This window comes from Papaver somniferum, chromosome 6 (assembly GCF_003573695.1).
Source record: "Papaver somniferum cultivar HN1 chromosome 6, ASM357369v1, whole genome shotgun sequence".
Taxonomy (NCBI): domain Eukaryota; kingdom Viridiplantae; phylum Streptophyta; class Magnoliopsida; order Ranunculales; family Papaveraceae; genus Papaver; species Papaver somniferum.
This window is the reverse complement of record NC_039363.1, coordinates 106,257,246-106,269,652: the sequence shown is the minus strand read 5'-3', so window position 1 is coordinate 106,269,652 and position 12,407 is coordinate 106,257,246. Positions and strand designations below refer to the sequence as shown.

General features: G+C 36.2%; 1 protein-coding gene across 2 annotated transcripts; it reads left to right on the top strand.

The window, feature by feature from the left end:
- The first annotated feature begins 9,319 nt into the window (after positions 1–9,319).
- Positions 9,320–11,997, top strand: LOC113286006 (protein SHI RELATED SEQUENCE 1-like). Of its 2 annotated transcripts, XM_026534733.1 has the most exons (3): positions 9,320–9,965; positions 10,079–10,632; positions 11,290–11,997. In XM_026534733.1, the coding sequence occupies exons 1-3, from the start codon at positions 9,931–9,933 to the stop codon at positions 11,670–11,672; spliced, it is 972 nt and encodes a 323-aa protein (XP_026390518.1). In that variant the 5' UTR covers positions 9,320–9,930; the 3' UTR covers positions 11,673–11,997. The 2 variants fall into 2 exon arrangements, with proteins under 2 accessions (XP_026390518.1, XP_026390517.1); XM_026534732.1 differs by having other exon boundaries at positions 9,320–10,632.
- Positions 11,998–12,407: the final 410 nt, after the last annotated feature.

The window sequence follows — 12,407 nt, the reverse complement described above, 5'->3', positions numbered from 1 at the left end:
GTTTTCTTAGTAAACAATAATTAACATTTCGAAAAACCCTTAATAATATTTACATCGAATCTATGTTCTATACATATCAGTTCATTTTCTTCTTTCCTTTCTAACACAGTGAAGGTTATAAAATAAAAGATGTGTTTCTTTAGCCAAGACATTATTTTCTTCTTACCCTGGATAAAAGAGAAGAGTTGGTGATTTCACTTTTTTGTTCTTCACGTGTACGTAGGGAGTGGTGTGGATCAATTAGTACTCTCTGCCTCGGGCCCCGAACAATAATCTTTTATTCAAAGAACCCTAATCCACATTGCTAATATAATAATAGTTATTATGATTGAGTTGAATTCAGAACACTGATCACTATTAAATTAGTAATTAGACAACAGTAATTAAATTAACATTTGAAGTTTGTGGAGGAGAAGAAGGTTGGCACACTTTACGAGTTCAGTCTCTTGGAGTCTTTTACAGGGGTCGTAGTCTTCTTCTCTCTCTTTCAGTCATTCATTCATTCAGAGTCCGTATACGGCGGAAATTCAGGCCGTGCCGTCTGGTTATTAATTTATTTGTAAAAAATAAAGTAAACAATGATTAAAAAAATGGAAGAAAAATCTTAAAAAGAGAATACGAGGAGAAGAAGTTTGTATAGTGGAACAGTGTTTGCTTACTGAAATACACACAAGAATTTTGGGGAAGTCGAGAAAATTCGTTCTCTATCTTTCAACTAACAGTATCTGTCCCCTCTATCACTCTCGCTATCACTCCCTCTCTAGAATATATAGATGGTAGGATTAGATTAGATTAGAGTTCTTTTATCATGTGTATGGGATGTTTTATGGTTTGATTTGGACATGTAATTTTAAATTCGTGGTGGCCTTAGTTATTATTCTTGTTAGAGTTAATCCTAAATCATCACTAATCCCCTTGCTTTTTTCTTGCATATAAGAGATGGCCACCATAGCAACCCAGGTGACACTATCCTCTTGTGCTCATTGGATTGTATGCATGATATAATCCAGAATGGTCTTATAAAGTTCGGCTACTTTGGTCACATTAATTTGAAGATTGACATGATCAATGAGGGTTCGACATTTTTGAAGCCAAACTTTGAATTACACGGATTTTGAAGAAAAAATAAAAAATAGTGTAGCTTATTGGGATTTAGCTGTGGCCGTGATTTACCATTATGGTTTAAACTAAATCTTTCGTTTATAAAATTTGGAAGATTTTTTCGAAAATGATCTGATCTCACATATGATTTTAATCGTATATAACATACACTTGTTGATATCTAACATCATTTTAATAACATCTAACATCATTTTAACAATACGGAGCCGAATTTTGGATTGCTTTAAAAAAAATACTACGAAAAAGGAAACCAAAAATAATCATAGTGGTTGGTTAAATAAAGAACACCAATGGAGGATTAAATAAATGAATACTAAAGTTAATTCCTCCGAGTTTATATTTACTACAAGCTTTGAGTTTTCTGACTTTCAGTTGTATTTTGTATCCTTATTTGACTTTGGTTTTCTGTTGGGATAATAATAAATCTTTTATTAACATAATAAATAGGATTCTCCCGAAAATAAATAAAAATGTTTTTACCACACATGTCAGAAAATATTTACTGTTGGCAACATATTAGATCATACTCCCTCCGTACCTATTATATAGGCGAAATTTTCATTTTCTCTTGTACCACTATATAGGCGGAGTCCAAATTTCAAAAAGTTTTTTACTTATTTTACCCTTATTTATTTGCTAAGGAATCATCATATTGAGTGTATGTCTCCAACATTGGGAATATAATTAAAGGTAAAACAGGAAAAAGCGTATAAATGTATAAAATCAATAAACATTTCTTAATCTAAGAGAAATGGTCCCTCCACCTATATATGTGGTACGGAGGGAGTATGTAACAATCCAAAAATGAAGTTAGCGAGTGGTTTGAGCTCATATTTTGCTGATATAATAATCCCGATTCTGGATTCGAACTTTATGTCTCCAAAAACTGACTCAGAGGTTGTCACAAAAAGCTTGATAAAGCTAAACAATACAAATAACCTGAATATCATTGAAAGCATAAAGTTGAACACGGTTCTAACCAATTTCCAGACAGTTTTAATCACTCCCCTAAATCTCCCACAAGCACAATTACTCTCGCCAGCTTATGTTTCACCCATGGTTGTGTTGTGTTGGAGAAGATTAAGTTTGATAGGATATGATCTTTTTGATAGTGTTCTGTTGGAGAAGATTAGGTTTGATAGGGTCTGATCTTTTGGAAGGTAATTTATATGCCTAAATCTAGGGTTCTCACAGCAAGATTATGGTCATACCCCCATATAAATGAAGAATCCCGTTTCGTTCCTAGTTACCCACCTGTACTGCCTAAATCAGAACTGATTCAACCTAATCCGGAAAGGATTTGGACAAAGTACAAGTTTAAGGTTTTTTAAGTTTCTGGTAGGATTTGATGGACAAATTTTAAGGTTCCTCTTCAAATTTAAAAAAATGTATTCTGGTGGGATTAAATAAATAAATATTAGAGTTAATTCCTCCGAGTTTATATTTACTACAAGCTTTGAGTTTTCTGACTTTCTCTTGTATTTTTTGTCCTTGTTTGACCTAGGTTTTCTATCGGGGATAAGAATAAATCTTTTGTTAACATAATAAATAGGATTTTCTCGAAAATAAATGAAAATGTTTTTACCACACATGTCAGAAAATATTCATTGTTGGCAACATATTAAATCATGTGTAATAATCCTAAAACGATTGATTAGTTTTGGGCTCTTGTTTTGCTGATATGCGAGGTAAGTTTTATTCAATGGTTTAAGATGTTATCAAAATTTTATGGTTGGAGATGAATTTGTTTCCCCACTTCCTTTAGTTAAGGAAATTTTATCTCATATCCGTAAAGAAACGGTTACACATAAAATGCATGCCATGTTAATATTGGAGATGCTCTAATGGTGAAGGAATTGCCTTGTTGATTTCTTTTTTTTTGCTCAATAAGGCAGGGTCAGTGTCTTTATGGGTGAAAACTGTTTCTGCTGTTATTGGTAAATTTGGGTGTGTGTGGATGAGAAACGAATCTAAACCCTAAACAAATGCACTTCACGGGAGTGCTTTTTGATTCGAGAAATCAATCTATACAATTCTGGCCTAAACCAAGAAATGGCCGTTACAGACTTGCTTCGGTCACAAAGTGAAGGAGATGGGGTTGATCTTAGGGAGGGAAGCGAAGAAGATGTTGAGATTGTGGAGGTGTGGGATGTTTATGACTTGTATCATAAAGAAGAACTGGCTTAGAATAATGTAAGCTATCAGTTCTGGTGTTTTCTGGATACAGATAACAACACTTGGTTTTCTGTGCTTGCCTGTGTTATTTGGAAATAGGTGATGGACCTATTTATACAAGTCATTGAGCAAAACCTCTCATCTTTTAGGAAGTGGAGGAGGTGAAGTGATGGAGTAGTGGGGTCATATAGGAGTGGTGATTGTCACACGATCACACCTTTGCCCACTTCCCTCATCACTGCTAACCGTACACCTTTTCCTGACACGTTCTTGTAATGGCGCGTTGCACGCTGCACGCTGTAAACCTCCAGACCAATACCCCAGTAAGTATCCCCCAGTTTGTGACATGTTTGATGTCTCGAATGAGTGGATCGTGGGACCCACTGTAGGAAGTAGCATGTGATGCTAAAATAACTAAGGATTTGATATTTATGAAATATCGTGTATGCTCAATGCATGTAATGCATCGCTGATAATCAACATGTATGAAGCATCGATGTTTTAAAGCCTGACCGGATAAGTCGCAGACCAGGCGTCTTAAAATAGCATCACATCCAACCATCTACGAGTGATCGTTTAGAGGCTGCATGGGAGAGCCATCTCCTGGACGATCACTCCCTGTGGAAGAGTGGCGGAAGGTGATCATCGGGATGCGTCGTCTAGCTTTCAACCTAGGCTGTCTGACCAAGCTAGTGAAGTTGGACGAACGAGATGGTTTAAGACCCTCATCTGTGACCGTTGATGGATTTTAGGGTTTTAGGAGGTGCGCGAGCATCACTCCTATGCTTGACCGAACCCGAGCTTGGGCACAAGTTTTGGTGGGGGCGACCAGGCATGCGCGTAGACATCCTGCCGGTGTATATGCCCGTACCTCTTTGTCTCATGAAGGTGTGATCTACGCCACTCAATTTGACCGGCAAAAGTGAGTGGTCGAGATCGATTTGCGGCAGAAATCCATTGCCGCAGAGGATTTGGAAGCCGCTCAGAATGTCACTTTTGTGCACGCATTTCGAGGTCGTCGAGTCCTAGTCTGCCCAGGCCGACCATCTCCATGCAAAGATGGGCCCACGGTGATCATGTTGACATGCTTGAGACCTTTTAAGTTTATATCTGCACCCTACATCCAAGCTTGCGAAGATGGATGGTCGTGATCGAACTGCGACAGTTGTGCAGCGCCGCAAACCCTAATTAGGGTTTTAAAACAGCCACGCACACACGACTTCCACCAAACGGTTTGGCAAGTTATGCTCATCTTTTGGCACTTCTCTAACGGTCTTAGGTATGATCTAAGTCATCCAAATATGCTGGTGAAGTTGGATGGTTGTGATCAATTTAAGACATTAGTGGAATTTTCGTGACGCTTGCAAAGCATCACACCAGCCATGTTTCAGGCATGCGATCGTGGCTAGGGCTGTCAACGGATAAATATCCGTCGGATACTGGACAATTCGATAAGGTTAAGGTTAAGAATTATCGGATATCCGATATCCTTTAACATCCGGCGGATATCAAAAATACAAACCGATATCGTTAACGTTAATCTATCGGATAACGGATATTTATCCGTTAAAATCCGATAACGCCTGTCACAGAAGCAAATGCAGAAATGCTGAAAATTTAGGTTGTTCTTCAAGTTTTTTGACAGTCTTTTTTGTTCAGGTGTAAGAAATACAAACCACACAAACACCTCAGTCACATCACACATGAAAAAACAAACAACAGAGTCTGCAACTACAAACAAAAAACTACACTCAAACAGGCTAGATATTCTTTGCTGGTTTCATTTTGCATCAACTTCAGTCGACGACTTCCATATCTGCATTCACAATCACAAAAACCTGGTTAGGGTAGCTCAATACTTGGACACTATATTAGCTCATCTACTAGCGTATGAGATCTAATATTGCTTTTACATGTTACAGTTTTAACATCACTGAACAATCAGATGCAAATTACCCATTTGATATATTGTTCCTCATTTGCCATATCATATTAAACTACAATTGTCAGAGAATGTGCAAAGAACAAAAGGTATGAAAATGGATATGACTGTGAGGATTAAGAAGTAAACTGTTTATGAGCTTAAACAAGTATTTTCTCATATGTCAAAATACAAAGAAATCATAAATCTAATTAGTTAAGTAGTAAAGCAAGTCATGTACAGTGACAAACCTTGAATGTACAGCAGCAGTAGCAGCAACAACCAACTTAAAGAATGAGTGAACTCCAAGAAGACCTGAAATTTGCAGGTGAAACTCAAAACCTAATCACAAAAGCAAGAAAAAGAGAATGAATTTAGTATTGAAGAAACCAATATTTATTCCACATTTTAAAGCCCCCTTCTAATCAATCAATCAAGTAACCAAAAATAGATAATTTCCATTTTTCCTTTTTTCATAAACAGTGATTGACATCAAAAGTTAGACTTCACTTCAACATTTCAAATCAAAAAACCTCAAGAACAGTGGAATCAACTATTTGAGAAATGAAAGATAAAGAAACCTTAATTTCTAATTGCTAGTCATGTTTTGATGTTCCTTCCACCAATAGTAATCACAAATCAAATCACCATAGAAAAAGAACATCCCATTTAGAAAGTCTAATCTTCATCTTTTCATGAACAGTTTGTCTTAAAGAATTTCTAAGAGAAACCACACTGAACTTAGAAAAACACACAGCCAACATCACAGATGAGAAGATTCTTTGGTGAGAGAAGCGGTAACAGAAATCATCATTTCTTAACAACAACAAGAAACCAACTGCAACCCCATGACCATTTTTCTCATATAAACCAGATTTAGTGAATTCAGAAACCAATTTCCTATACAAACTTGATAATTTTTTAGTAACCCTAATTTTATCTGGAAAAAATTGATTTTCGGAATCTCAAAAATTAAAAACATAGAAACATTCATGACTTCCTTAGGGCTTAGGGTTTCGATTAGATTAGAAGAACATCAAAATATGCAGTCGATTTGGGAGAAAAATGAAACCTAACTTTGAACATCGAAATTAAACATTCATGACTTACTTCTGTGAGAGTCTCTGATGATGACTGATCATCACACTTCTTCTCTGATGAGAGTCACTTCCTTCTCAACTTCTCCAATCATACTTCTTCTCTGATGATGGTGAAAAACGCTCCTCCTCTAGAGTCTAGAGTCGAATCGAATAGCGGAATAGAGAAATCGAAGATCAGAAGATTAGATTAGGTTCTCCCTGTCGGCAGCATATATCTAGGGGTAGGAAATTACAAGTACACCCCTAGACTATCGGATATCGGATATTAACCTAACGGAAAGGCCTATTCCAATATCGTTATCGTTAAGAGAAAATATCCGATAAAATATCCGATTCTGATATCCGATATCCGATATGTCGGATAAAATCCTATAGGATGTCGGATTTCGGAAATGGATATCGGATATCGGTTATCCGTTGCCAGCCCTAATCGTGGCTGCATGACCACGCCGTGAGCAAACCGATCAGGTAGGGATAGAGTGGGCCCGCTAATGTGCGTGCTAGTGCCTCCTCCATCTTTCATGGGCGATCTAATCCTTCCAATCAGGCTAGTGAAGTTGGACGGTCACGATCATTTTGAGACTGTCTTAAGCAGTCTTGCTCATTCGAGCTTCTTTCAAAGCAGTGCGACTACCCTACTTTTGGGCTGGCGTTTTAGCTTGTTGGGAAGTAGAGTGTAATGTCGACCAGCTAGGGCATAAATATGCCCGCCAGTGGTCATCACGGTGATAGCCTGCTCCTGATAGGGTTCGTCTAGGCTGGTTAAATCATGCGGTCAACCTGCGTGGCCGTGATCGTTTCCGAGACTGATATGGACAACCCAAATTTCCCTTAAGGAAATTAAGCATGCTCGATCGGGCTAACCAAAGCGCGTCGATGCGAGACTCTCTCTGTCAGAGAGTGGTGTAGCCTGTGTGGGTATTTCATGCATGTCTCAATATTGGAACGGAGATTCATGCTACTATGCTAAGAGTGAGCACTCAGTCGCCATGTCATGCTAGTAATGAGAGTTCGGCAAGGAACAACATACGAAATACTAGGCTAATCATGCATTAACGAATAATGCTAAAAAAAATCATAGAATATTTGAGATTGTTGCTACATGCACCATTCTAGGTGAATTTCATGTATTTATTGAATCGCTTCGAATAAAGCGAAGAGGTACTCATCACTTATCAAACGGCTTTACCCTTTGCAGGATGTCAGCGCATTAAATTTGGTTTTACAATTTTAACCTTGAACTAAAATCCACCATCAACACCGTGATATCTGTATATTACATATATGCACCAGTGTCAGTTGTTAGACAATCACCCTTCACTTAAACATTCTGTGTCTTTGAAAGTTATATCTTATTCTTGAACACACTTCTTCAAGTTGGCTATCGAAAAAATGCCAGTCAATATAGGTTTCTAGCGAAGACTTGTATTACATCAATTGTAATACAAGGGGGTTATTTTGTACCTTGACATCTAGGTTGAGCAAAACCATCTAGTTCTTCAAAAACGTAATTGGTACTCGGACTAATAGTTGATTGTAAAAACTTTTGTATCAACTATTTTATTTATATATTTTATTTAATTAATTCATTATCCATATACATATTTGCCTATTTTTTTTATATAAGTTGTATATTTTGTAAAATAAGATCAAACAAATAGGAAACAAATAGATGCAATACATACGGGGAATTTTGATAACAATAAGTCGGTTCATGTAATAATTTTTAACTTTTGAAAAACTTGGCATCGAAATAAAATTTTGGTCTACATCTGCGTGTGAAAGTATAATTACCCCCAATTACGCCTATGTCAAATATACATTTGATACTATCTTATTCACCAAATACAACTACAATGTTGTGAAGTATGAAACAAAGAAATCCTCGTTAAAACGTTGAGCCTGCAAATGTACATTGTAGAACATGTGTTCGTGTTTAACTTTGTGATTTTTTTGTTTCGCCAAGCTAAGTTGTCTTAAGCAATAAAAGATAAAGACAGGTCTTGGACAATAATATAAATGGTTACTTTGTTGAATCAACAGGAAATTCTACTAGCTAACTCTAGCATTATTCATGAAAGCACTATGAGGCATATCATCACGTGATTTTTCCCATTAATTTATTTTAAACATAATTGGTAGTAATTTCATTATTTCTGGTGTTACCAGCATATAGGCCAACTTATTTTAGAATTTGTATTACATTTCATGCAGCAAAGCAGGAGGACAAAGCACCTCTGATGGGCAAAGGCAATGTAAGTCTTTAATGGTCTAAGTATTCGTTGCCTTTGAACTATTACAGGCTTAACAGTACATGCATACTATTTCTTTGGTACTATTTGTATACTGTAAATAAGATTTCATATTGATTATGTATCATTGTATTATATTGTTTATATAAAAAGAAAAGAAAAAAGCAAAGACCAAAATCAACTCCTATAAAGCAGTAAAAATACTGTTTTGCAAAAATCGAAAGCATGGTACGTATATCTTGGACTGCAGATATTTTTTACGCAAGAATAATACTCAAACAAACAAAGACATGATCAGCAGAACAATTACCAGTACTATGGTATCTTCTAAAATAATCCCTATCTAATACCGTATTTAGTTTCTAATTTCTACCGACGGAAATGAAAAAAAATAATTATACAGTAAAAGGAAAGTAGTAACTAGCTAGAAACTAACCGGGAGAGAGCAAGCAAAGTAAAAGGAAAGAGAAAAGGAGGAATCAGAGAGAAGTCGTATTAATGAAGTCATTAACGCGTGTGTAATTAAGATTGTTGATCAGAAAAATGTCCATGGTCTTAATGAAAGTAGGTCACAAAAAGTAGCGTGTTTTACGGTGCAAGGACGAATAAGGAAAAGCTGGTGCTCTGACACGTGGATAGTAGGGGGACCGTTAAGATTAAAATGTAGAGATATAATCTCAAAGATGATGATTATAATGATGATCACCCATGTAAGAAGATTATATCTCATATATCTGATATATCCCTACCAGAAGAAGAGTAGGAGGAGGATTCAGAATACTATCATCATCTCATTTAAGTGATTTTTAACACTTAACACGCTTTCACTCATATACTTCTTCACCCGAGAACCAGCTGAGACTGAGAGAGACTTTGGGTGTTGGGTTTCTGTTTTCTGTATTTTTTTGGTTGGTTGTTTGTCTTTAATTGAGGTGAGGTATTGCAGACAAGAGAGTGAAGAGTTTGCAGATTTCAGAGTTTCAGGTTCCAATGGCGGCGTTGCAGAGCTGTAATTCTTGTGTGTCTTTAATGCTTACAGCAGCACAGTAGAGAGGAATTCCATTACGAGCTGAAAGTAGAAAGATCTCAGTACAAAAAGAGAGAGAAAGAGTGTTTTCCATTTGCTTTTCTTCTATTCATCAGCACATCACAAACAGCAAAGATCAGAACTCAACAAAAAACCAAAAGAAGAGCATAATCATCAAAGAAAAAAAAGAAAATCTTATCTACTGAAAAAATTTATAAAAGCAAAACAAGAGGTAGCATCATATTATCATTTTCTTGATGACTACAACTAGAAATGATGATGATGATTATTATGTGAAAGAAAGAAGGCCAAATTACTGAGCTTCATCTCTCTATGCTAATGGATTTTCTGTCTCAATTAATAACAAGGTATAATAATAATTCAACTAATTGCTGCAATCAATGGCGGGGTTCTCACTAGGTGGGGGAAACAATCAAAATCCATCTCACGAAATTCATCCTGACGCCCTTTTTTTGTACAGAAACGAAGAAATCTCATCATCCTACAACAATAACAACAACAACAGCGGCAACAAAGGTTTTGAGTTATGGCAGAATCATCATCATCATCAACAACTACAAAGACATTATCAATTGCAACAACAACAGAATGCTTACTCTTCATCAGCTAATTTAGAAGTAGGTCCAAGTAGGAGTACTAACGCTTCAGATGAATCTTCCTCAAGAGCTTTAACTATGATGATGAGACAAAGTAGTGTTGGAGATCAAGGCGGAACCAAAAGTTGCCAAGATTGTGGTAATCAAGCTAAGAAAGATTGTGTTCATATGAGATGTAGAACTTGCTGTAAAAGTAGAGGCTTTCCATGCCAAACTCATGTTAAAAGTACTTGGGTGCCTGCTTCAAGAAGGAGAGAAAGACAACAACAACTCCAAGCTCTTCAAGAACAACAGCAACAACAACTCAGAGGAGATCATCATTCTAGAGTAAGAGAAAGAGAGAATCCTAAAAGACTGAGAGAGAATCCCAATTCTTCTACTCTTGTTGCTCATCGTATACCCACTCATCATACATCAGGTATAGTCTTTCCTTCCGTTTTTTTCTTTCTCTTTTCTCTTTTCTAGTGTACTTGTAGTGTTTCCTGCTATCTCTCTATATAGTCTTCTCATCGCTACTTAATTTCCATTATACAAAACACTTTTGCATTATCTATGCACTGCTAGTTCTACTACTACTGCCATGCTACTACTACTATACTACTAGTAACTAACTAACATACAAATTAGGTCATCATCAAGGTCTTTGTTTTCATAGATTGATAGAATATAGGGTTTTAGGTAAAACATAGAATTCCATCAGAGGCCTTTATTATTCAGAGAATTCTTGATAGAGATATTGTTGAAAGACTTCAAAAGATATGGAAGTTTAACTAGAGAAACTACAGCTACTTTTATCAATAAGTAGCAGTACACTATATATCAACCTAATCTTCATCACTGTTCGTCTGAATTGAAATGACAACCATCTAGGGTGAGTAGTTGTTAGTACTCTATAAAGACCTTCCTTTTCTCTTCTTAATTTGTTCTTGAGGTGATCTTCTTTGCTTCTGTAAGGTAACAAAGTTAAAGAGTCTCTTTCTCTAAGGATGTCTGAAATTTGTTTGAGAAATCTTAATTAATTATTTGAGTACTGATGATGATGATCTTGTGGTGTTGTTGTTTGAGTTTATTTTAGGGTTAGAAGTGGGAAACTTTCCAGCAGAATTGAATTCCTCAGCCGTGTTTCGATGCGTAAGGGTTAGTGGAGTTGAAGAAACAGATGAACAATACGCATATCAAACAGCTGTTAACATTGGAGGCCATTTGTTCAAGGGCATTCTTTATGATCAAGGTCCGGATAGCCATTACGTTCATGGCGAAAGTTCATCAGGTGGTGCTGGTGGTAGTGGAGCAATGTATCAACAACGTAATCTCATAACAGATTCTACAACCACCGCCAATACCACAACTGTCACTGTTGCCGCAAGTGCTTCACTTCTTGATTCTTCTTCTTTGTACCCAACTCCCCTCAATGCATTCATGGCGGGTACGCACTTCTTCCCTCCGCCAAGATCCTAATTAAAAAAAGTCTCCGTATGTCAATCCACAATTCCATCGTATTTTGGTCATGAGCCCTTATTAACCAAAACCAACAAAAACTTACTCGTGAGCGTTATCCCGGTCATGATAATCTTCACCACCACTCCTATCTTTCTATAGCTATCTATGTACCCGCATTGTTATTGCCGGTAGTAATTCTGAATTCTGTAGTAGTTTTTTTTTTGTTATTATTGTTGTTATCAGTAGGAGCTACTTAATTAATTACTACTATATAAGCAGCTAGCTAGTTTTAGATGAGAAAGAAAGAACAATTAAGAGATAACGAAAAAATGACAGAATGTTTTTAAGGGGGATTAAATTGATTATTATTAATTGTTCAAATTTCGATTCAGATTTGTTTAGAATTTCTATTTTTCTGAAATCTTGATCATTCTCTTCTAAATTATACTATTCCTTAACTCATCATCATAATCATATATAATCATCATCATCCTAAAAATTTTCTTTTTGGATTATAGTCTACACTAGTCTATACATATATGCCCTAGCTAGTAGTAGTAGTATTCATATGATGCATGTGCCTTTGACTCTCTTATACATTTCTTTATACTTAATAATAATCAAGTATTTATTTCCCTTTTCTTTAGTTTTTGGGTGTTGCTATCTTTATTTATGTGTTTTTGTTTTGGCGAGGGGTTTGAATTAACTTTGAATGCCCCCAAACTTATTTTCTGGTAAGGTTTGAACTTCAAA